At 39.3% G+C, this 25,307-nt stretch overlaps 1 protein-coding gene across 4 annotated transcripts in view; it reads left to right on the forward strand.

The window, feature by feature from the left end:
- Window positions 1–12,220: 12,220 nt before the first annotated feature.
- LOC149774791 (uncharacterized) overlaps window positions 12,221–25,307 on the forward strand; it is a 41,403-nt gene continuing 28,316 nt past the window's right edge. For 3 of the 4 annotated variants that reach the window (XM_089944802.1, XM_089944806.1, XM_089944805.1), the window contains exons 1-2: window positions 12,221–12,342; window positions 12,608–12,752. In XM_089944802.1, coding sequence (XP_089800928.1) covers window positions 12,636–12,752 — 117 coding nt within the window. In that variant the 5' untranslated portion in view covers window positions 12,221–12,342; window positions 12,608–12,635. The remainder of the gene's footprint in view (window positions 12,343–12,607; window positions 12,753–25,307) is intronic. The other variant, XM_089944804.1, reaches the window with a different exon arrangement.

Below are 25,307 nucleotides of genomic sequence, written 5' to 3' on the forward strand. Positions count from 1 at the left end.
TTTGTATGAGTTAGCGTACGTTTGTATGGATAGTATATTTGGGTTTTGTGTGCGTTAGCGACGTTCTGTGGATAGTATATTTGGGGTTTGTATGCGTTCGCGTATGTTTGTACGGATGGTATATTTGGGGTTTGTATGCTTTCGCGTACGTTTGTGTGGATAGTATATTTGGGGTTTGTATGCGTTAGCTTACGTTTGTATGGATGGCATATTTTAATTTTGGTTTTATTCTTCGATCTGTGTGTGTGTGTGTTAGTGTAAGAACGTCTGGATAGTATATTTGTTTGTTTTTTCCTCTTCCCTGTGTGAATAGCATATTCTGGGTTAGTTTTTTTCTTCTTCCCTCTGTGGTGTGCGTGTGTGTGTGTGTGTATTGGTCTCTGTTTTTCCCTATAGAACTCCCTTTATCCCTATCAAATACATTCTACCTACCTACCTACAGTAGCGCGTATTCAGGTCAGCCACTTGCAACACTGTTGCCATTTATCCCCTAGTTTCCAGTACAGTGACGTCACTGACGCTGGAAATTTTGAGACTATAAATATGGACTTGGGGTTTTCCACAGGTTGTAGCTATACATATGTACTAGAGTTCATAAACAGGAACGTCACTCAAGCTGAGGCTATTAAAAGATAGTGGGGTTTTCCAAAGGAATAACCCACAAGTTGTAGTATAAATAGATAGTGAGATTTCATAGGAATTTCAGCTGATTATAGCTATAAATAGATACATGGGTGTTTATCCACGATGATCACACAAGTTGATATTGTAAGTAGTTACTAATTTTATCCGTTTTAGTCTAAACCATTGTAACTTAATTTTCAGGGATATGTTTATTTTCTTTTAAATTCTGGGACAATTTCGTCATTTTAGCGTTAATTTTAGTCACATCCATTTTGTCGTTTAGCATTTCCTTGATTATAGCTATTTATAGCATCATTACAATTATGCAAATTTGTGAACACCCCAGCAAGATTTCAGGTCTTGGTAATGCTTTATATATAAATCTCACGCTTGTACTAGTGTATGTATGTCTCTGTCTCTGTTGTGTTTGACCCTCTACCATCATTTTCCCTAGACAGTCCCACCATGTTCAATTCGCCTTGACGCTCTACAGACCCACCATGTTCAATTTCCATATGTTAAATTCCCTTGAGGCTATATCCCCCCTAGGGGTTTCCGTAATGTTAAATTTCCCATTGTGCCTAGACAGTCCCACGATCTATTCCCCATGTTAAATTTCCCATTGTCCCTAGACAGTCCCACGATCTATTCCCCAGACAGACCCACACTATAGTTCCCTGTTCCATTCCCCTTGTCCCTAGACAAACCCAAACTCTATTCCCATGTTAAATTCCCATTGTCCGTAGACAAGCCCAAACTCTATTCTCCATGTTCAATTCCCCTTGTCCCTAGACAGACCCAGACTCTATTCCCCATGTTCAATTCCCTTTGTCCCTAGACAGACCCAAACTCTATTCCCCATGTTCAATTCCCCTTGTCCCTAGACAGACCCAAACTCTATTCCCCATGTTCAATTCCCCTTGTCCCTAGACAGACCCAAACTCTGTTCCCCATGTTCAATTCCCTTTGTCCCTAGACAGACCCAAACTCTATTCCCCATGTTCAATTCCCCTTGTCCCTAGACAGTCCCAAACTCTATTCCCCATGTTCAATTCCCCTTGTCCCTAGACAGACCCAAACTCTGTTCCCCATGTTCAATTCCCCTTGTCCCTAGACAGACCCAAGCTCTATTCCCCATGTTCAATTCCCCTTGTCCCTAGAGTGACCCAGCAATTTTTCCCATGTTAAATTTACATAGTCCCCAGAGTGACCCAGGGGTGTTTTAATGGTAATTCCCGTTGTCCCTAGTGTGCCCCACTTCACTACTATCATTATAAATTAATAGAAGCTGAATTACGGACATTTATATTACCAGGATTTGAAACTGAAAAGAATCACTCAACGATATTATCAAATAAAACTTTCCTAAAGTACTCGATGCGTGGGAACAAATGACCCCACCTTCAGTTATTCTTGGATACGATAATAATCCATATGGAGGCGGACGTCACGTCGCACCAAAAATAGTTAATATAACATCAACGATCACGGTTAATCTCGTTTGTGATGTAATCGATGGCAGCTATCAAATAGATCTTGGAAAGTCGAATCAGGCTCAACAAGGAAAACTTTTATACACATTCACTCCGCAAGTACCCCCTGGGAATTTGATCGTGCAAGAACCAACCAATCCTGTTTATGTACGGTGTCATAATAGTGTCTTTTCACGAATAAATTTCAATCTCACCGATCACCTTGGATGCCTAATTGACCTACGTGGAGAGGAATTACTTGTAAATCTGTATGTGAAATTTTAAGATTTTTATCGTGAAAATAATCTTCGTTTTCTGAAATTCATGAAATTTAGTCAAATTTGTCACTTTTTTCGGCTATTTTTCTTTGAAAATAAACTAAAATAGCCGAGAAAATGACAATCGGATTGTCGAAAAAAATATTTCTGATGATAAATATTACAGAATATTTCTGATGATAAATATTCCTGATGATGATAAATATTACAGAATACTTCTGATGATGATAAATATTTCTGATGATGATAAATATTACAGAATATTTTTGATGATGATAAATATTTCCGATGATAAATTTTACAGAATATTTATGATGAAAATTATTTATGATGATAAATATCACAGAATATTTCTGACGATAAATATTACAGAATATCTCTACTCAGCGCTGACAGAAGACAAACATTCATTTTCACTTTCACCAGAGTTACTTTGTACCGCTTCACGATCTGGCATAATTTTTCTTAATTGTCTTTTACGAGTATTAATTGGGGTTTTTCTTGCCTGGTATTCACTGGATAATTCTGATCAAATTTTTTCTATTGCGATATAGAGAGGAATGAATTCCTTCACTTGATCATCTTATACTGTAATTAGGGACTGAAATATCGCCGTCTGAATTCGTTTTACGAACTTGTACTCGGATGGTAGTGTGTATACTCCCTGAGTTTTAGGTTCTTCTAAAATTTCAAAATCAGAAATAATTTTTTCGGGATTCAGTTCATCAGATATATCAATTCCGTTTTTTTTTAATTCTAGTTTTTTAATAGCAGAAATAATATCACTGATTTTTTCATGGTTCATTATACAGTGTATATATATATATATATATATATATATATATATATATATATATATATATATATATATATTGAATGTTGACATAAAATAAACAGTAGCATGATGAGTGGTTATCAATTCATGGGGTCCCTATCCTTCAGGCCTTTGTATCTTTCATGGGTCCTTTTTAGAGATCTTTCTTATGGTCTTCTCGGCACCCCACGACCGTTTCTTTTGGCCGACATTATTTCTGAATGTTTTTGTCGGGTGCCCTTCAGTGAGATTTAGAGCTTACATGCACGGTACTGTTTATTTTTGGGGGCGTCACAAGTTCTTTCATAAACATGCCTCCAGCGAATTTTCTAAGCGAAACGAAATGTTAGAATAATCAGAAGGTTGTCTATGTCTTTTCAATTTCATGCACACCTCCCCCAGGATCAAACCCCAATGCAAGTGCAAAACGCACTCACCACGTTTTTCTGACGTGGTGAGGAAGTGTACATGAAACGCTTTCGGGTTGGCGCCCTCATCTTATATAAGAAAAACTCTATTATCGGTACCGTCGAAAATATGTCTGTTACGAGATTCGAACCACTGACCCCAGAAGGATAATTAGCCACGCTACCACTGCGCCATGTTCTAATCTACTGGTATATGTTTCAGAAATTATTATATAGTTAACCGTTAACAGAGAAATCAATATATTATAAGGTTAACCGTTAACTATTCTCAGTTGGATGGCAAAATACAACTGAATTTTAGTTCTGAACACACGAATTCAGATTTGAACGTATTTCTACCTAACAAATCAGATTTCAAAACTTGGATAATATATGTACCCAAATATAATTCGGGAAACGTTGTGGCCACTCGTTGTTTTGTTAGCTATAATCACTGAAAAAATACAGATGAATCAAGAAACCGAACGAATTTAATAAAACAAAAATATTGTTTTCTTAAAAAAAAATATTTTCTTCTTAAAAAAGAATATTATTTCTTATTTACCCTTACACGTACCGTAATGACAAGTACAGAGGAAATAACAGTACTCTTCCGGTAAGCCAATATCGGCAAACAAGTATAGTTTTGTCGAATTAAGATTATAATATTACGATTTCTCAACTAACCACTATGAACATTTAGACGAGGCGTAAGTGTAACATTCATTCTTATCTTGCATGCACAACAATTGTCAGCTTCACCAGAATGTTTGTTCGTGATAGTACGTGGTAATATTCATCTGCGTATCTATATTTATCCGTAAATATGTCTGTAGGTTTGTGACATGGTCAAGGGGACATAACTCTATTGCACGCGTTCCTCAACGGAGTTATCTCCCTTAAAAAGTTATAATTTTAGCGATGCAGAATACAATTTATTTTTTAAAATAAATGGATTCTAAATATTAAATCCTACCGAGATAGTTTATATCTAACAATAATGGAAGATGATTTTCTGTTTATATTTTTTGAAGGAGCGGATTTGTATATTTTATTTGCTACTCTTTGTACTGAAGGAATGCAGATATCAAAATATTTTGCAGCAGCATTCATTGATTGAAAAATTCTCTCTTCACCAGTCTCTATCTTTATGGATACAACTACTTTGGCACTCTTATTACTACAGCCAGTATTTTCAAATCTACAATTTTGACTTTGCGTGACAATTCTCAGATTGGATAAAGAATTGTTTTGAGGGTCTCTGTCAATATGATCGATCACAAGACCATCCTTGATCAACCTCTTGTAACACTCGTATGTGAATCGATCACAGTAACATTTTTTCTTCCAATCAACACCAAACATGAGATAATCATGATTATTAACAAAACCAACTGATCTTTTCAACCTACAGTTTCTGGTGTCATAATTTGTCCCGATGATTATTTTGAGAACATAGGTAGATAATCCTCTGCACACTTTATAACCCTGTCACTGTCATTATTTTTCTTATCATAATATCTCTTGAGTTCCCTGTATTTGTTTACCACCACACTGTGCACACAACTGTGTTTTGTCTCCAACCCCAACACCACATCGCACGGTATTGGTCCTAAACTTCCATTACGAATGCTTTGCAACTGATACCCGCATAATTCTTTTACACAGGATTTATTACAAGGAGTCAGTGAACCTATCATCAGCCATTGGCATTTACCTTTTGCTTGAGACATTGTATATATAATATTTCAATTTAAATGTTTGTCTTGAATAGAATAAGAGCGAATTCGAGAGATTATCCAGGATCAAGCCATCTAAAGATAAATTTAATCTCGACGGAATATATCCTGACCTGCCAATAAAAGATCTATTTGATCCGAAAAATATAAGTTTAATCAATAAAATTCACGACGCGAAGAAAGACTTTCACAAAGATGGTGTATCTCACGTATGGTCAACGTTCAAAATTATACGCAATGACAAAGTCATCGACGAAGTCATGAACGACAAATGAGCGGTAACTATCATTAACAACCTTGACAATCGAAAATATTTCTTCAGAGTAAAAAATGTTGTGCTAACAGAAACAGATAATTGGATTATCCTTGACAAATATGATCCTGTCTATCATAATGAAAAAATTGCCATACTGAGTAAAAATTCCAAACCAGGAATGGAGACTGGTATTGACAAACAGTATAATGAGCGAGCGTATCCTGTAACAGCAGTTTATGGAATCTATCCGATAAATGAAAAACCAAGTGTTGATAATCTGAAGCCAATGAAAATTTCAAAAATAAATTGTGTAGCCGAACGAGTAACAAAGCATTTTATAAATGCGATGCGTGGAAACGGTCTGACGGATCTACGACGTGAAAAAATAAACGTATGGGCTGATTCAGTCAAGGATAAGAGAGCTACAATACGCGATCTTGCTTAGTTAAAAAAAAATATTAAAATTTCCAATAACCGTAAAAACAATAACAGTATTGTATGAATTGAAATATATATCGAAAGGAGCTCCGATCAATATCTTTGATCATAACGCTCACGCGTGGACCAGTGCAGTAACAGTGTTTCCACGAGATCGAATTGTAAGATTTTACCCAGAAATATTTCATTTTACTAATGAAATAAGTAAAAACGATCCTGTGTCAGTGTGGTTATTTAAAAGTTCAGATGATGAAAAATATGATCAATTTGTACGACCTAACGGTGAAATATACCGTAAAGAATCCCTCCACGAAGAAATGAAAAATCTTGCGCAGAAATTCTCAACAGAAAACATTGACCAATTACTAAATAATTACTTCACTATTCCGTCAGTTGCAGCTCACTTTGCAAGAGAGAAAAATTCGTGGGAGCCAACACGATTTGAACTTCTCGAAGACGTACAATTAAGTTGTTGTGAATACGGACACGGCGGATTGTGGAATACCAAGTATAATTACAACGACGTTATTTCTGTTTATATGGTTGGGTGTTATCCGGGAAGTTTTCTTGGAACGAGGGAGTGTTCTGGATACTTTAAAAGATTTGGACACCCCACAAACGAGATGACAAGAGTATCGATAAATGGGCCATTACCCGATTTTGATTTAACCGGATTCACTCGTATTGTATTATTCGAGTTTGCTAAGAGTCTTGATCCTGTTTGTTATATTTGGTTTGGTAGGCATTTTTCAGAAAAAAATGCTGCGCACCAATAGTGCTGTTACGTTATATGCTTGATTGTAAAATATTTATATCGTTGATTGTAGGTGAGGCAATTATATCATATCAGAAGCAGACCGAAGTTTGGTTACCATCGGATAAAACCGCAATGGATCTCGGTAGAAGAATTGTTGGTAAATTCATTCAAGGTGGAGCATATGAGCATAAACGACGTTATGCACAATTAATTCTAGATGATGTTTAATACGATTTTATAATCGCCAATATAACAGCGAGAAATATATTTGTAAGTTGATAAAACGTTTATTTATCTGACGGAACACGGCTGGGTACAATTGTTGGTTATACTGTTGGCGAGTCACCTCAGTATACTCTTTAAAGATCTTCAATGCTCGCTTATGTTTCTATAAACGTATTATCGATGATAAATAAAATCCCTGACACTGCAGTCAGAGTTGCAACGGATTCGTTTTATATCGAAAAAAAAAAATACTCGAGATTACTCGCTCGTTCAACAAACACTGATGCATCCTGGGGTTCGTGGAGAATAAAAGAAGAAATGTTATATAATTATTTCGAATCCGCAGATGTTACGATTAAGGATATTTATTACAAAAATAATCAGATATCAGAATTATCATCTGCGGCATATGTGTATGATCCAGTATCCTAACATAAGACCGTTTATCTAAACGGACCTGGCGGTTCTGGTAAGATGACTTGAGCGATCTAATCACTTCGACATAATTCAGATATGGTTATTTTACCACCTACACACAGACTAGCAGGAGAAATGAAACAACTAGGAGTGCAATCATGTACCTATAACAGCTTTTTTCTATACAAGGTTGACACAAGGACTCCTGATAGAATGGGAGAGAAATATATTCCAAAGATTATAATTTGGGATGAAATATGTACAGTGTCGTTAGAAACATTAAAAACATTTCTTGATTTTTTTTTGATTTTTTTTATTTAAATACAGCTGTGATAATGTGTGACGATCACGGTCAACCACCAACTTTTGTTGGACCATCTCCACATGATTGGTAAAAGAATTTTGTTGATTATTATGAAGAAATAAATGATGATCATAGAGCACTTGATGTAGAATTAAGGGAGGTTAAAAAATTAATCAGACTACAACCGAATAAAATTCAATGTGAAATAATGCGTGAAATAATTTCAGAGACTTCAATGAACGACTTTCTGCAAACATGGAGACCAAATGTTTCAAGTAGAAAAATAGTTCGTGATACACTTCAACAGCGGTTGTTTCAGTTACATAAAGAAAAGTTTTCAGAATTACCAGCTCCGCTGTGTTATCGACCAGCAGATACGCGACGTCAGAATATTGACGTTGATATAGCAGGACCCTTGACAGAGTCAAGGAAACAGAATCTAGTATTAAATGATATTATTTTAGTTGATGTCAATATTGTTGAGGATGCGCTAAAAGCAAATAAATCTCCATGGACGTTAGGATACGCGATGACAATTCACTCATCTCAAAGGTTAACTATTTCTGATACGCGAGTTTGGATTGTCGATGATCGTATCGAATGGTCAAATTTAGTTTATCTCGCAGTGTCTAGAGTCAGAAGAATATCTCAGCTGCGGATAATTGTCATAGACGCTACAGAAACCACTGGCGGTGTCCTCGATGATAGTGATATAATAAGAAAGAAATTAGCTGGTTATAAACAGTGTGACAAAAAAAAAAGAAAATAAAAAATAAAAAACACCCGATTTTGACCTTAATGTTGAATTTACCACAGCGCTGAAACAACAGCAGAATAATCATTGTGCGAGCTGTAACGCAGTAATGTTGTCGCAGTACTCGAGTAATAATCCAAGACAATTCACCGTAGACAGAAAAGATAATATTCTTGGTCATACACGAAAAAATACGATATTGACCTGTCTTGAGTGTAATCGACGTAAAGGTGCTAGTTAAGAGATCGCATTGGTAATTGCGTGTCTTCGGGAATCACCTGTATTTGCTCACGTGTAAATCCAAGTTGAGGAGCAGTTGAATCCAGTCTTTAGATTGCTGGTCTACCTGTGGATCTTGTTATACTAGATATCTTGTGCATCGTAATGCTCCAAATAAGATCAGTCGCTCTTTTATTACCACCTTCAACCTCACCGGGTTCATATAAATATCTTACAGTCACTGGCTGTGCTGAAAAATCATGCCATTGTACGGGTATATATTTTTTTAAAATTGCATTAATGGGTTTCATGTTGGTTGTTCGAGTAATCTCATTATTTAACAGTTATTACACTTGGTAATCTTGCAACCCATTCGCAAGATCTCGTATCCTGAATTATTCCTTCGCGTATTCGTATCCAAATAACCGCTCAGCAAGTGTTCGATTAAATCGTTCAACAATTGCCTGATCACGACGAATATAAGTATGCCCTCTTCTAATTTTAACGTTATGTCGCTTCATCAAACGATGATACTGGACCAAGAAATTCTTTGCCAGAATCAACCTGTAATAGTTGTGGCCATCGTAGACCACCTCGTTGATAAATTCGTTCAAAAGCAGAAGTTACTTCAGATGATGTTTTAGTTGATAATGGTTCTGCCTCTTTATACCTACTTGCAGCGTCAATGACAGTTAATGCGTATTTGTATGTTATTTGACGTCTTCCAAGTTTGATAGTATCGTGTGATAAAAACAAAATATCTGCTTGATGAACTTCATTAGGAACACTAACATCGAAATGTGCGTACTGAATTCGTTTCGGTGGTGGTAGATACACTGGCCATATTGCCTGTTTGGTTAACCATTTTTCAGCAGTAGAACGTGTATCATTCGCTGCTATACCTCTCCAGTATCCCCCTTGGACTATAATAAATTGATTCCATTTATAACAATTAATTAATTAATTACCATCCCCTAACGCCAGTTTGCTTTTCATCGCAGATTTTACCAACCAGTTAGATAATGATTCTCTGATATTTGTTTTTTTATTATATTGAATTTAATGAATGAATCAACTTTACCTCTGCAATATGTCTATCTTGTAGGTTTTTATTTGTATAAGCCACACCATGAACGTGACATGCTTTATCAATATCATGTTTTGGCTGATCTTGATTGTCAAGCCTGATATCAAGTCGAGTACCAGGACCACAATAAATATATCCTGGTAGATGTTTTTCTCCAGGATATTTAGCCTGGGTTTCCTGGGAATTTTGACATTAATGTAGCAATATCACCACCGTCTTTACGTTGAGTTCTGGGTAAAAACGAAAACTTCTTCCTCTTACATATTGCACATCTTCCAACATATGCTATTCTTTTATTTTTTGTTGTAACAGTGGATAAATCAGTAGTTGGAGTTTTAGTTCTACAACGTAAGCAATATCAATTCATATAATTAGATATAATATGGATATCATTGATTTCTCAGCGACTCGAAAGCAAGAGCCTGTCAAGCACCATCCAGCGCTACCAAATTCTATCCAAATGATAATAATTGGTCCATCTGGATCGGGTAAGACGCAATTGCTATTTAATTTAATAATGAGATGGCTAAAGTGGGATAAGTTGTATTTGGTAGCTCCGTCAGCTGATGTTCAGAGATGCTATGATGTACTTAAAGGTTTTAATGAAAACGCAAGATTTTTGGATAAGCGCGGTGATAATGTCATCGAATTTATAACCGATATTGATGAAGCGCCGTCTGTTGATGAACTTATTACTAATTTTACTAATTTCGTTGTATATGATGATGTGATGCTGGACAAACAATCGAATCCAGCTAGGATTTTTTCTCGAGGCAGACATAAAAATACTGATGTGATTTATGTTACTCAGCGATACACACAAATACCAATAGTTGTGTTTAGTGGAATAGACACACATACGTTGCGAAATATTCATCAAACTTGGTGTGACGGTGACATGGATATAATTAAATTTAAAAACTTCTTTTCACGAGCACAGTCAACCCCACACGGATTTATAACGATAAACTTACAATATCCCAGAACAAGATATCGTGTGGGCCTTGATACAGTATTTGGTTAACAGCGACAGAGAGTGCCCGGCCTCAAATTGGTTCGTTTTCGTAATATATTACGCTCTTGAGGAGTTTTCAGTCAGAGAAAAAAAAATAAAAAAAATGAACTAACCCCCAAGAGGAACTCTTAGAGAGGGAATCCTCAACGTGGTTAGTTATTTTGATTTTTGAAGGTATTTACGTCATTTTAATCTTTTTTTTTTTAGGAAGGCTTATTTCGGTATTTGGACGTTTCTAAAACTGATCTGTTCGCCCTCTCTGCTGCTACGACTAAGTCAGCAACATAGTCGACGACTCTGCGACCCAGTCGGCGACCCTGCGACCAAGACTACTACACATTCGACGACCCTACAATCTAGTCGGCGACACAGACGACGATCCAGTCGACCGCTCCGGTGGCCTAGAGGTTAGAGCGTCCACCTCGGATGCGGGAGATCGTGGGTTCGATCCCCGGCCGAGTCATACCAGAGACTTAAAAAATGGTACTAACAGCTGCCTCGCTTGGCGCTCAGCATTAAGAGGTTAGTGTTAGGACTGGTCGGCTTGGTGTCAGGATAATGTGACTGGGTGGGACATCATGCTACATGTCTGCGGCATGATGCCCCAGTGCTAGACATCACTATAAACTGCCACATTGCAGACATCGTAGCGATATGACTGAAAAATTGTTAAAGCTACGTTAAAAATCAAAGTCACATCACATCACATCACGATCCAGTCGATGACCCTGCGACTCAGTCGACGATACAGTCAGCGACCACAGGACACCCATTCGACGACTGAGTCGGCAACCCAGTCGGAGGCAAGAAGCCAGGAATAAGATGTGTGCCAGCTGGGGTAGAAATCTGTCGCACTCTGGAGAGTCAGTTCTCAAACAGATTCAGCAGGGTATCACTCCAAATACAAAGACCTATCATAAAGAACCCCGAGATAGCGATATTCGGGTAGTGTAGCCGAGTTTCTGCTGAAATAATATTAATAATCCTAAGGAATTAAAACGGCGTTCCTCTCTCAATTGATTTTGCAATTCAGTCGTTATGTCATTTACGCTTTTAACGAAATTTATGCTTTATTTTATGTCGAGTTTTTAATTCATGCGACAACAAACAATTTAAATATCTAAAATTGTATTTATTGTTGATTAGAACGTGCTTAATTATCCAAAACCCGAGAAGCACTCTCATTCTGATGATTGTCTTACTACAGTCCGACAATGTAAGACATCGACCCTGAAATTTATGTCTTGATGTCTAACATTGTGGGACTAAAAAGTCTCAAGAACCATTGATTTCAGCCTTGATGAACATTCATGCTGGCCTTTTCCCTTTCCCCGATGAGGGGACTATTTCGTATTTCGCCGACTAAAACTACAAAGCTTAAATTTTCCATAACACCGGTTTACCGGAAGTTGACGTTTTTTCTATGCCCACGTGTATAAGTGTTGCGAATTCCTGCAGTTTTGATATTTCACAGCTACCGTGTGTCACTGATGGTAGTGGAGCAAAGCTCTTCAGCCTTAGATAGAGCACAGCGATGTAAAGAAACATGGCTTAGTTAAATTATAAACTTTAAATTTATCAATGAGCTTAAAGGAATTTATTCTCTGATTTTGTTGATCACGCACTCTCACAAATTTTGGTCATATCATTTATCTATTGTGTATGGTTATCCTTTGTTAATAATATCAATCCTTTATATAAAGGACCACTACAATTACAGAAAATGCCAGATCTTTTTATTAGAGCCCTTTGTAGAGAATGTAATAAATACAAAAGTGACTAACAACTTTCTGTATTCCAGAAAGCATCTTGATCATTGATGCAGTAAAATGTCTGAGGCAAAGAAGAGACGAGTTCCAGAAAATGGGAAAAGCTCTTTAACTGTTGCTGAAGACAAGCACTCCAGTGACCCTCAGCATGAGAAAAGACCAGTTAGGAAGGTAAAGGTGCTTAATAGAATAAAACATAATTTTGTTTTTATGTTCAAATATCGAATGGGCATTATGAAGAAAAATAGTAGGTATGGGGTAGAGTTTAAATATTTCTTCCACACCCATTTTTGGAGCAATATTTTTTTGATGATTTACTGCATTGATATCTTTATTTCTGTTGGAATACCCCAGTACATCTTGCATTGTTTGATAGTACGTTGATGTCAATATTACGGCTGGAAAATCCATGTGTATTAAGATCCATTTGCTAAATATTGTCAGACTGGTTCCCTACTCAGCAAGAGAATCCTCAAGTCTCAATGATGTTTCATTTAAATAATTTTTTATTTAGTTGGAAAATTGTTAATAATTTGTTCATCATTTTTGTTTATTATTTTGCTGATTCAGGTAAGAAATATAACTGACAGATTTAATACCAATACACAAATATGTATCATTACTCTTTGCAACATAGACATTGCATGTAGAAGACAAATAGACATGGTTGTCATCTGTATTGTGTTATATATCATCAAACTTGCATTGTATCATGGTATGTTGTGTATTGCGGCCCACGTCATGTGTTCTGTCATGGCATGTAGTGTATTGCCACCCAAGCCATGGCATGTTGAATCATGCTTTGTAGTGTATAACCACTGAAGTCGTGCTCAAGTGTTATCAATTACAAATCCAGCCAATGGAATTTTTAACATATTTTATTTACTGTCATTATATAATGTTGATTACAAAATATTGATACGACAAACATGCATGCTTTATTTAAATGATATCCACATGAAAGACTGAATATTATATAAATGCTATAATTTAAAAACTGTATTCAAGTATAGGATTATTTTTTACAATTGAATTTAAAACTATGTCACTTTCTGATAGACCCTGCTACCACATTTTAGTATGGAACAGAAAGTGCTGCTGATACAAATTTAATATTAAGGATATTTTGGTAACTGCCATCCATGACTCACATCCTAAACCACTAGCTGGGGAAGCAGCAGGGGGGGGCGAATCCGACATTTTGTCCAATCGTCATTTGGCTTAATTAGTACTTTCTGCACTCAGCGGATCCGGTGTCGTCAGCGCCTGGTAAAAAGAAAACGACGTCGTCGTCGAGGGGATCGTCCGGACGTCATTTGGTTTAATTAACACCTTCTGCGCGCCGATCTCAGCGTCGTCAGCGTCCGGTAAGCACAGCGACGACCGCGTCGATGTCATCGCCCCCCCCCTGCTGCTATGATCTTACAAACAGAGTGATCACTAACTCCTCCTCTTGCAGATCAATTAGGTTATTTGACTGATCGGTAATTCTAAAATTAATTCTCGTTAAAAACCGATTATGGCATCGCATATAGACCGGATTAATCGGACTCTCAACGATTAAAAATCCCGGAGGGGCTGTTGGTGAAAACGAATAAAGGATATATCCCTGTTGAGCTTGAATTGATTGCTTGGTATCCACCTGGTAACTCCCTTCGATAACATCACACACTAGATTAATCGCTATCACCGATGCGATATTTACGTTGTACGGGGCAATATGCCTACCACCATCTCCGTTATCGTGTTTGAGGATATAAGTTGATGAATCGAGAAAATCATTAAGAGACTTTCTTAGTTCTGGCGCGTTGTATCCTGGAAACTTGAAATCGGGTAAATCGGCTTCTGTGATATTATACTCGGTTAGGAATTTTTGTTTACTACCATCGCTGTTATCGGATATTATTTTAACGACTCGTTCATTGATATATTCCATGTCTGATATAAGTTGATTTAACACCTCAACGTGTTTTAGTTCTTTTGTTTCCCGTAGCTGTTCTAGTTGTAATTGGTAATAATGATTAATCTCGGCAAACATATCAGTGATATCACTTAAAATAAATGTTAATATGGCGACCGATTCAGTAGTTTTCTTATGCTGAAAATACCACTGCATGATATTCCTGTGTTGAAATAAAAACCAACTGGGTGATAACGTGCTTTTTATAGTAGATAAATTATATAGATACCGGGGGGTAATTTCATGATACGATTTCTCATTCGTGTGCAAGTCCGCGGGTGAATTCTTAGGCCATCCTAGTATGGTTCTTATTGAACTGTTATAAATATCAACCATACACCCCGGTGTGCTTATTTCAATCGTCGACGATAACGTCGGTTCATGAACCGTAATAGCGATTTTTGATTCCTTTCCTGTGATAGATTTTATCCTGCGTTGAAATTCCTTATTGATTTGTTCTATTTGGTATGACCCAGTTGGTATTGTAACCTCATTCCAGTCTGGGGTCCCATCGGGCTTATTTGTCCATGCAAAAACCAGCGAGTTATTAGGTTGTTGTCCGTTAAATGCGTCCGCTCGGATATTAGGCCAACTGTGATATATTCGCAATTTTGCCAGCGCTATTTCCTTCACTGGAACCGGCGACGGGAAGTTCACACTGAATTCTGGCCTCGTTGACGTTATCGATATCATATTTGTTTGTACCGGAGTGGTATTCTCCGCGATCCGCTGAAGTAATTGAGACCCTTCGGGGTTCAGCGACATTATTATTATTCGTTGTTTTTAGTGTCTAATTTCAACAACCAGGTGGTTCCGGCTTCCAGTTGAAAATCCTCGATTTTTGACATCGCGGAGCTATACAACTGGACCATCGTGGAGAATTCAACATCGGATATGAACAAATTATCAATCGATAACGAGATCAACCCGGATAATTTCGAGTACGCGTCGGATACTATTTGATGTTTTACTGTATACTCGTCGAGTTTTTTCTGAAAACACGATGATATCTTTTTAGTGATTGCGTTGGCGACTCCAGCAATTGTTGTCATCGCGGAGATAGCGATTGGAACAGCGATCGGGGCTATCGTGGTCACCGTGGATAAAATAACACCGGTACCGGCTACTATACCCGACACCGAGTACACGACCGCGTCGATGGTGGTTATTTTTCTGCGGTATTTTTTTATTTTTGCGCGGTATTGTTCGGAAAGCGTTTTCAAATTCGCGGAGAATTCTTTTGCGGTATCGAATCGATATTGATGTGACGTCGGTGATACCTCTGATTCAATTTCCTTGGTGGTCATTTTTATTTTAAAAGAGCTAGTGTTTTTAATTAATTAGACTCGCTACAAATTCCACATACCATGTGATGTTTGTCCTAAATAGACTGCTATCAACGGCCTTAATTATAAACCGTTCAATTGTATCCTTGTCAATGATTGTTGACACTGTATTGTTAAACCCGGATGAACTCGACGATGATATACTAAACTGCATCGCCGAAATCAATGTCAATCGATAAATGCCCTTAACAGTTGCGGTGATATCTACTGTATTCTGTGTAGGAGTCCAATCGAATGATCCATGCCGAATTGTGTATACTATGTTGATGATGTTCTCATGAGGGATTTTTATTTTTTCGAATCGCTCTGCTACTCTCGGTAGTCCGTCTTTAATCGCTTCAACATCAGTTCTGATTGTTCCTATTTCCTGTGTATGCCCGTCTATACTTTTTTTGTTCGCTGCAACATTAGTTTTGATCGTTTCTATTTCCTGTGTATGCTCGTCGATATTTTTTTTGTTCACTTCAGTATTAACAGCGAGTGTATTTATTTTCCTTACCCACCTGTCTATATTCCCTCTGTTCGCTTCAACCTCGGTTCTGAGCGTTACTATTTCCCCTGCACGCGCGTCTATACTCACTGTGTTCGCTTCAACCTCGATTTTGAGCGTTATTATTTCCTGTGCATGCTCGTCTATATTCCCTTTGTTCGCTTCAACCTCGGTTCTGAGCGTTGCTATTTCCCTTGCACGCGTGTCTATATTCTCTTTGTTCGCTTCAGCATCAGCTTTGATTGTTTTTATTTCCTGTCCATACTCAGTGATATCATTTATAGTTATTGTAATCTCATCCAGCTTGACATTTTTTTTACCAAAGAATTTATCAAAGTTGTTATCGATCCTGTTAACATTTTTTCGTAACGTGTAAAATTGACCCGACAGCGTTGTAAAATCCAAAATAGCATTCCTTATTGTTGCAAGATTCGGTTCGGTTACCGTCGGGGTCCCGAAAAAACTAGCGGTAGTGAGTTGTATATCGGTGATAGATTTTTTCACCTGCGCGTCAAGTTCGGTCACCGATTTATCCAACCTTGTAAAACCGTCTCGGATTAATGTTATCGTCGATAGATGTTCACCCGGTTTGAGTCGTCCGTCGCTGGTATACAACGCGATAGTGTCTTCGGCGGCGTTACGCTGTCGTGTTAAAACGTCATCCAGCGACACATTACTGGATTTCAATTTACCCTGGCGGTCTTGAAATACGACTATTTCACCTGGGTCAACACTGGTTAAATTCAACGTATCAGCGATTTCATCCTCGATTAGTTTTATTTTGTCATCGGTGGCGGGCCTTTCCGTGGGTTTTTTCAGCGCCGAAACCGGTCGTCCCCAAATATCAATCATCGTTATTGTAAAAAAAAACGGCGTTTCTAATTAACCCGCCGGGCCTCTACGACCCCACTAGTGTATTCGTTTACAACCACATGAGGTGGTTTCCGCGATGATGAAATCGCCGCGAGTACGTTCAATACTTCACGGCCGCATATCGGCGGGTCGCTTAACTGCTGTGTTGGCAACGTGGAATAAAAAACCCGGGCTGAACACGCCCGGATATACCGCATGAACTCTTTCGGCGGGGCTAACCCGTATGAATCAAAATAGACGATCGCACGCGGATCAATCGCGTACGCAACCCAATGAGTTCCCGCTCCGGAGGACCCATCGAGGTTAATTATGCCGGTTTCAATATTCCTTGGTGCCGCCGGTAATTGATCCCTCATAAAAACACCTCTGAAGTTTTTTATCGCTAACGCGTTTGCGGCGTCTATTAAATCAAAATTAGACATGGGAGTCATAGACTCTTGCGTTAATAAATGGTTCCCGGTAGTCTTAGACCCTTTCCCGAGTACCATGAATACGGGGTTCCCGGTAGTCTTAGACCCTTTCCGGCTACGGGTCGTTTTTTTTATAGCCTTTCCCGGTTGCCTTCTTCAATGCCATCCCCGCCGCGGTACCAACGGCTCCTAACGCCGCCGCCTTAGCCACTGCTGGTGCGGCCGCGGCAATCAACGCTGGAATCGCGGCTAACAACGGAAATATCCCACCGGTCTTTTCCATGTTTTTAATCGCTGCGGCCGAGAAATCTACCTGAACACCCTTTTTATTCTTCATCGCATTATTGAAATGTTTTATTTGACGCGCCGTCAACGATATCTTATGATTACCACCTGCCATCTGTGACGGCTTCAGCGTTATTGTGGTTCCGCATTGTTTAGCCGACTTTGATCGTAATTTCTTGACTTGACCATCAGTCAACTCTACACTGACGACACTATACGACATTTTATTGTAAACGCGTTTGTGCTTTCAATTACATGTTTTCTACTGGCGCATCAACGATTCTCATTCGTCCACCAACACCTTCCAACAGCATTGATTTATCGCTGAGAATGACAGCAACCGCTCTGTAATTAACACCACCCGGGGCTATACGAGCTCGGAAGTGTATATCAACGACGGATTGTCTCGTTAAATCAAGATGTTCCAGCGAAAAATAATAAATCGGATACAGTTTTTTAAAATCAAGTTGTGATATTTGCAAACCAGTGTCGACGTTTTGATCACGACCCATGTATGACAGCAATCGATGGTACACACGTGCGACATGGTTGTCGCCGTAATTAAGCTGTATATCCTCGGATGGTTCCTGTTGTCCGTTTATTCTCAGCGAAACATCCCTGACTCCTAATTGATCAAATATCATATGGCTGTGTTCTTGACCGCCCAATCGTTCCCTATTCTGTAGCGCTATGAATATATGACGCGGGGCTGAAACACCCTGTTTTGATGCCAGGTGCCATGTAAACGTGTCGGCGACGTTATCCTCTTTAGCATCAGTTGTTACCGCTAGCCAACTCAACAACGATTTCCCTCCCTGTTCCATAAATGATAACAATCGTGCTTCCGTGGTAACTGATGGAGTCAGCACCGGCATCCACAATGCCATTTTAGTTAAAACAACCTTACCGGCAGCGACGCCAGCAGCATGCCATATTGCATTGTTATCATCGCCCCTTCGCGTCAGCGCGATTGTATGCTTGGCCCCATAGATAACTTTTCTGACATTTCTGCAGAATCCAAATATGTGATGGAGTGGAATCGCGCATGAAAACTTTCGGCGTGGTCCTTGCAACATTCCTACTCGTGCTGCGAATCCCATATTGTAATTACCGTTAAGACTTTTTATAATATTGAAATCAGTGTCCGGTTTTGCTCTGCGGTCTGGATTGGCTGCTTCAGCCTGATCACCTGCGGTCTCTTTTTTCGCCAGCACGTTAACGTACTGAATATGGTCAGCGTTATCGGTGGTGTCCTTTGCAAACATCATAGATGGGCCCGCCGATCTTGTATAATCATCCGAGTATCTCGCTAACCCAATTATCGTTGTTGCAACATCAACCTCGCGTTCTATTGATTCAATTTCTCGCCCGTCAATAAGATATCTGGCGCTCTCAAATAACGCCATGATACCGTTGTTAACGAAACCAACTCGAACACGATCGTCATCTGCGTATGGTGCATTATCGGCGGCATTTGTCACGAGTTCTCCCTCAATTTCGATAAACGCTTCACATGGCAGAAAGTATCTACTGGTATCTTGGACTTGAAGTTCAATTCGCGATCGTAGGTCGGGTTGCGCTGCATAATAAGAATAATATTGATAATCGCGGACAGAATCATCCCTGCGCACTGGGGCATCCATATCAAACGCGGGATCAGCGGTTCGCGCAAACATTTTATTATTTATCATGTTGATGTTTTCAATTGCGATTTTCTTTGAATTCTGTTTAAGACCACTCTCCCGCTATTGCGTTCATGGGCGCGTTGGTGGATGACTGAGCCGCCAACGACTCTAGTTTTTCTTCCACGGCGTTATTTATTACTTTACTGACATTTGCAGGCATCACCGTCGTTGATGGCATCACCGGTGGTTTCTGTTTTTTTCTTGAAAATCTCTTGGATTTCACCAACGACATTAGTTTGTCCTTTGCTGCAGAAAGCGCCTTTCCGGCAACGTCTCCAATAGCACTAATACCCTTATCACGAATAACATCAATAGCCTTCATTCCTAATTGTTTGGCTAACGGCGCTACTTTTGGAGCCATTCTTGTAAATAACCCCGCAATGGTGCTACCGAGACCATCTCCATAGTACGCGCGGTAAACAGGCAATCGCGAGTTTACCACGTAGACGAGTACTGGTTTATCGTGGTTGTAGTGTATGATCATCTTTATTATAAAAACACCGGTTTTTCAATTAGTGATTGTGATCATCACCCCTCCCCACCGCCGTGTGGAAAACCGGAATAAATTTTATCAAAATTTCCTGGGGTTTTTGCCCTCGATAAAAATCCGGTTTTTTTTTCCGGTTTTTTCTTGATTTTTGGTCATTTTTGGTCGTTTTTTGTTGCCTATAGTCGTTTTTTTTCGATTTTTCAGCAAAAACATCGATTTTCTCTAAATGATTTCCTGGGGTTTTTGCCCTCAAAAACCAACCAAAAACGGTCAAAAAACGACCAAAAACGGTCAAAAACGGTCAAAAAACGACCAAAAATGACCAAAAACGGTCAGAATTAACAAAAACGATAATTTTTTTAATCATCCACGAGTTCGTCTATGAGCGTTCGATACGCACTAACGTCCATGATACCGCCCGTAAATAACCGCTTGCAAATATCAGCGGCCTCATTGATTATTTCCGGAGAGTTATTTCCGGCTCGTTTTCCTCCGATTAGTACCTCTAGCCGTGATATATCACTGAGAACACTGTTAGGACAGGTAACGCTGTAGGATTCTTTGCCAACAGAGTATCCTTTTCCCTTTTTTTGTTTTACCCTTTTTTCAACTTCCTTGTGGAATGCGTCGTAATCGGGGCCATCACCACGTAGTAATGTATTCTTGTATTCACTCGCTAAATACACTATTCTTGTCCAATCCTTTAACGACTTTATATTTTTCTCGTAACCGCTATTGATATGCTCCTTATCTCGTATGCTCTTAGCAAAATTGTTGGCGGTAAAATCAATTAATTCTCCCCTGCTGCTGCTGAGGTCTCTAATTTGATCTATTGTGCTCTTCTTGAGTATATTCCCCCTTTTCTCTTTTTTTTCCGGTGTTTCTTCCGGTGTTTCTTCCGGTATTTCTTCTTCTGGTTCTCTTGCGGTGGCGCCTGGTTCTTCCTCGTCGGCCATTGTAACATAGGGTTCTTGTGGTTCGGTTATAGCGAGTGGTGGTGGCCTCCGTGTTGTAGCAGCCGCTAGTGTTTCTAAAGACCTTTTTGTTTGTTTTGTCTCCGCCGCTATCTTTTCAAGCGCATCGAGGACGGGTACAGTTACCGCCGTAACATCTTTGGTCGCTTTAGTTACCGGGGCAAAGAGTTGTTCGCTTCCAACAGTAAAATCGGTTTGTAGTTGTTGCCGCGTTTGAAGTTGCTCTCGGACCCTGTCTCGTAACGGTATGAACTTTTTAAGCGCCGCTAGCCGCTCTCTGGCTAGCAGAGTAGTAAGTGATTCGCCTACCATTATTGCAATTGCGAAGCAATTTCTAATTTCTCGCCGGAGTTTTCGTCTATAATCCTTCTAATGTTTTTGATCTTACTAGAAATCTCCCGGCGTCGTTCATAAACACGTCCGAGTTTTTTTCGTATTATTTCAACGGCAGTGAATAGTCCAATGAATGCATTTGCGTCATTGTGGTACAAGTTTTCATTGATCGTATGTTGTAATCGTTTTATAAAAAAGTACTCGCGGGCCAGGGTAAAACGTCCCCGTTTTGATTGCTCGTTAATAATTTCATAATCGGATAATATTTTTTCACTGTCGAGACCATCAGATAATTCAATTCCTTGATTTTTTAATTTTGAAATCTCGGCTAATATATTATTGATGTCTTCGATATTCATTATTCCTATAAAACATTTTGTTTTTAAATAAAAAAAAAAATGAACCCCCCGCGTATCAATTCCGAAGGTGTTTAATAATTCGTTTTCTTCCGGAATGGACAATTTATTGTCATGGCGACTTCGTCAGCGCCATAGGCGCCGGTGACTTCGTATCTATATATAAAAATCGAATTCTATGCCCGGTCTTTTTTGAGATTGCTGTTTGATATACTCGTTCTGCTACTTTTCGTATTGAGGCGATACAAATGTCAAAGTATCTACTGGCTTCATTCATCGACTGAAAAGTTTTTTCTTCGTGAGTTGTTGTATCAAATGACTTTACGGGTTTTGCTTTCTTTGGGTATTTACCGGTTTGGCCTTTTTTGGTATTTTGACTCTGCGAGACAGCTTGCAGGTTTATAAGAGAATTATCAGTCTTATTATTATTAATATGATCAATCACAAGTCCATTTTCGATTAATCCGTTGAATACCTCAAATACCACCCTGTGAACAAGATAAATTTTCCCCCCGGCACCAAATATCAAATACCCGTGATTATTTACGGTACCAACCGGCTTCTTCAGTCCGCGGTTTCTGACAATGCCGTCGCGAGATGCCTCGTAATTGACGAGCACAGGATGCGGCTGAAATTCTTGGTCCATTTATATAATAATACTATTTGTCTAATTTATTATTTGGTTTAATTATGAATCTTTCAACGTAGTCTTGGGGGGTTTTGATGACGAAGTCAGCGGTGGGGTCAATGACGGCGTTTTTAATTCGCTTGTCATAATAGCGTTTTAGTTCCCTGTATCGCCTTCCGCCACAATTAATACACAACTGCGATTTTCCTCTTACACCGACGTGGCAAACCAAGCACGGGAGGGGGCCAAGAGAACCATTACGAACGCTTTGTAAATGGTACCCGCAGAATTCACCTCTACATGATTTATTGCACGGGGTTGTCGACCCAATCATCAACCATTTGCAGTGATTCATTATACTATATTCTTTCATTTAAATACTTGTTTTAATTATATGGATGAGTTCGAGAGATTAGCAGCAATTAAGCCCTGGAAAAATATTAAGTTCAATTTCGATAGAGTCCTCAAGGACACACCAAAAGCGTTAATAAACGATAGAACCCTGTTGAGTAAAATACGCGATTGTATCGATGAATTCAAGCGTGATGGTGCATCTCATAGTTGGTCAACATTTCGAATTGATGGCGTTGTTGATGCTACAATGAACGACAACCGCGCAGCAACGATAATATCACAACTTGACGGTAAAAGGTATTTCTTCAGAGTAAAATTCATTGTCCGGGTGGAATCAGGTGATTGGATCATACGTGATAAATTTGAACCAGTTCTCAGCGACAAGAAAACAGTCATTGTTAGCCGCGACTCCAAGCCGGGGCTGTTAACCGGAGTTGACAGACCATACTATGAACGAGCGTATCCTGAAACAGCAGTTGTTTATGGAATATACCCGTTAAATAAGAAACCTGATATCGGAAAACTAGCGCCGATGAAACAGTCAACGGGGATAAATTGTGTAGCAGAACGAGTAATAGAGCATTTTACAAATGCGTGTCGAGGAAACAAATTGACTGATTTACGACGTAGCAAAATCAACCAGTGGGAACTAACCGTAAAAGAGCGTGGAGCGACCATCAGCGACATAGCGAGATTAGAAACATCGCTGAGATTTCCAATAACCGTTACAACGATAACCGGTGAAGTATTATACGAATCGAAGTACAAATCAAATGGAGCCCCAATCAAAATTATTGATCATAACGAACACGCATGGACGCCCGCGATCACAGTGTTTCCACGGGATAGAACAGTAAAGTATATTCCCGAAGAATTCTCCCGGGATGGTTTTCTCGCGGAGAGGAAACTATTTGATGCTATTGCTTGTTTGTGTAAAAACGACCCTGTATCAGTGTGGTTACTTCGCAGCGCTGATACCTTTGATCAGTTTGTAAGACCAAACGGTGAATTATATCGCACTGAAGCGTTTCACAACAAGATGAAAAAAACCGCCATGGAATTTGAGGAGCATGATGAACAACTGCTAACAAATTGTTTTACGATTCCATCGGTTGTAGCTCATGTTGCAGCGTGGAAAAATGCGTGGAGCCCAACGCGCAAGGAATTTTTACCGGATGTACAATCCAGTTGTTTGGAATACTATCACGGTGGACTATGGAACACTGAATACAACCGCGACGCTATGATCTCGGTTGATATGGTTGCCTGTTATCCAGCGAGTTTTCTCGGGTATGGATCCGCCGCTGAGTATTTCAAACGATTTGGACACCCCAGACATGAAATGACTCGTGTTGCTATTAATGGACCACTGCCTGATTTTGATTTAACCGGATTCGCTCGCATAGTATCATTTGAATTCGCGGCAGGACTTCATCGCTGTTGTTATATTTGGATCGGTAGGCACATGGCTGAAAAGAAGTGGCTGCCAATAGCGCTGCTACGGTATATGATTGATTGTAGCATGCTAGTTTCGTTGATTGTCAGTGACGCGATTATATCATACCGGGCGCAGACTGAAGTCTGGTTACCAGAACCGGAGCGTCTAGATAGCATAATTGACGAATCCAGAAAAAACATCGATGCCGACGAGGAATATATCATCGAATGGTCCAGGAGGATATTCAACCAACGAAACCACGAGGCAAAAGATCTCGGTAGAAGAATAATTGGTAAGTTCACACAAGGTGGAAAAAACTGCGATTACAAACGATATTGCTCACGGCTGATTATAGATGACGCAGAATATGATTTCGTAATCAAGGACGCAGTGGCGAAAAATAGATACGTGAACTGCGAAACAGCTTTCTTGTCCAATGGAACAAGGTTGGGTACAGTTGTTACCTACAGCGATGGAGACAGCCCGGCATACCCGCATTTGAGGGCGTCTATGCTGGGTTATGCCGCTATCAATTTATTCTCGATGATAAATAGATTCCCCGACACCGCGGTTAGAGTAGCCGTTGATTCGTTTTATGTTGAAGTAGCGTATAAGGAAAACGTAGCCGGGTTTACTAGTCCGGACGAGAGTTGGGGTACATGGAGAATTAAAAATGAAATACGACGCGATTATTCCCCGTCAGCAGATGTCACCGTTGAAAACAATTACCTACGCGGCGATAAATTGTCAGAATGGTCTAATGCACCATCGTGTTCTGATCCAATTTGTAGACACAAGACGGTTTATTTAAGCGGCTGTGGCGGGTCAGGAAAGACGACTCGGGCAATTGAATTATTTCGAACGCGGGCAAGTATAATCGTGCTTACACCGACCCATAGACTAGCGCGAGAGATAAAACAACGAAATGTTGACGCCATTACTTATCACAGCTTTTTTCGATACAGCGGCGGTGAGTGGACTCCTGATCGAATGGGTGAAAAATTTATTCCTGAAGTTATCATCTGGGACGAAATATGTACTGTTTCGTTAGATGTTTTACAAATGTTTCTTGAGTGGTTACTGCGCGCGAATACAGCGGTGATCATGTGT

This window comes from Sinohyriopsis cumingii, unplaced genomic scaffold (assembly GCF_028554795.1).
Source record: "Sinohyriopsis cumingii isolate HCF-2022 unplaced genomic scaffold, ASM2855479v2 utg000160l, whole genome shotgun sequence".
In the NCBI taxonomy this organism is placed as follows: Eukaryota; Metazoa; Mollusca; class Bivalvia; order Unionida; family Unionidae; genus Sinohyriopsis; species Sinohyriopsis cumingii.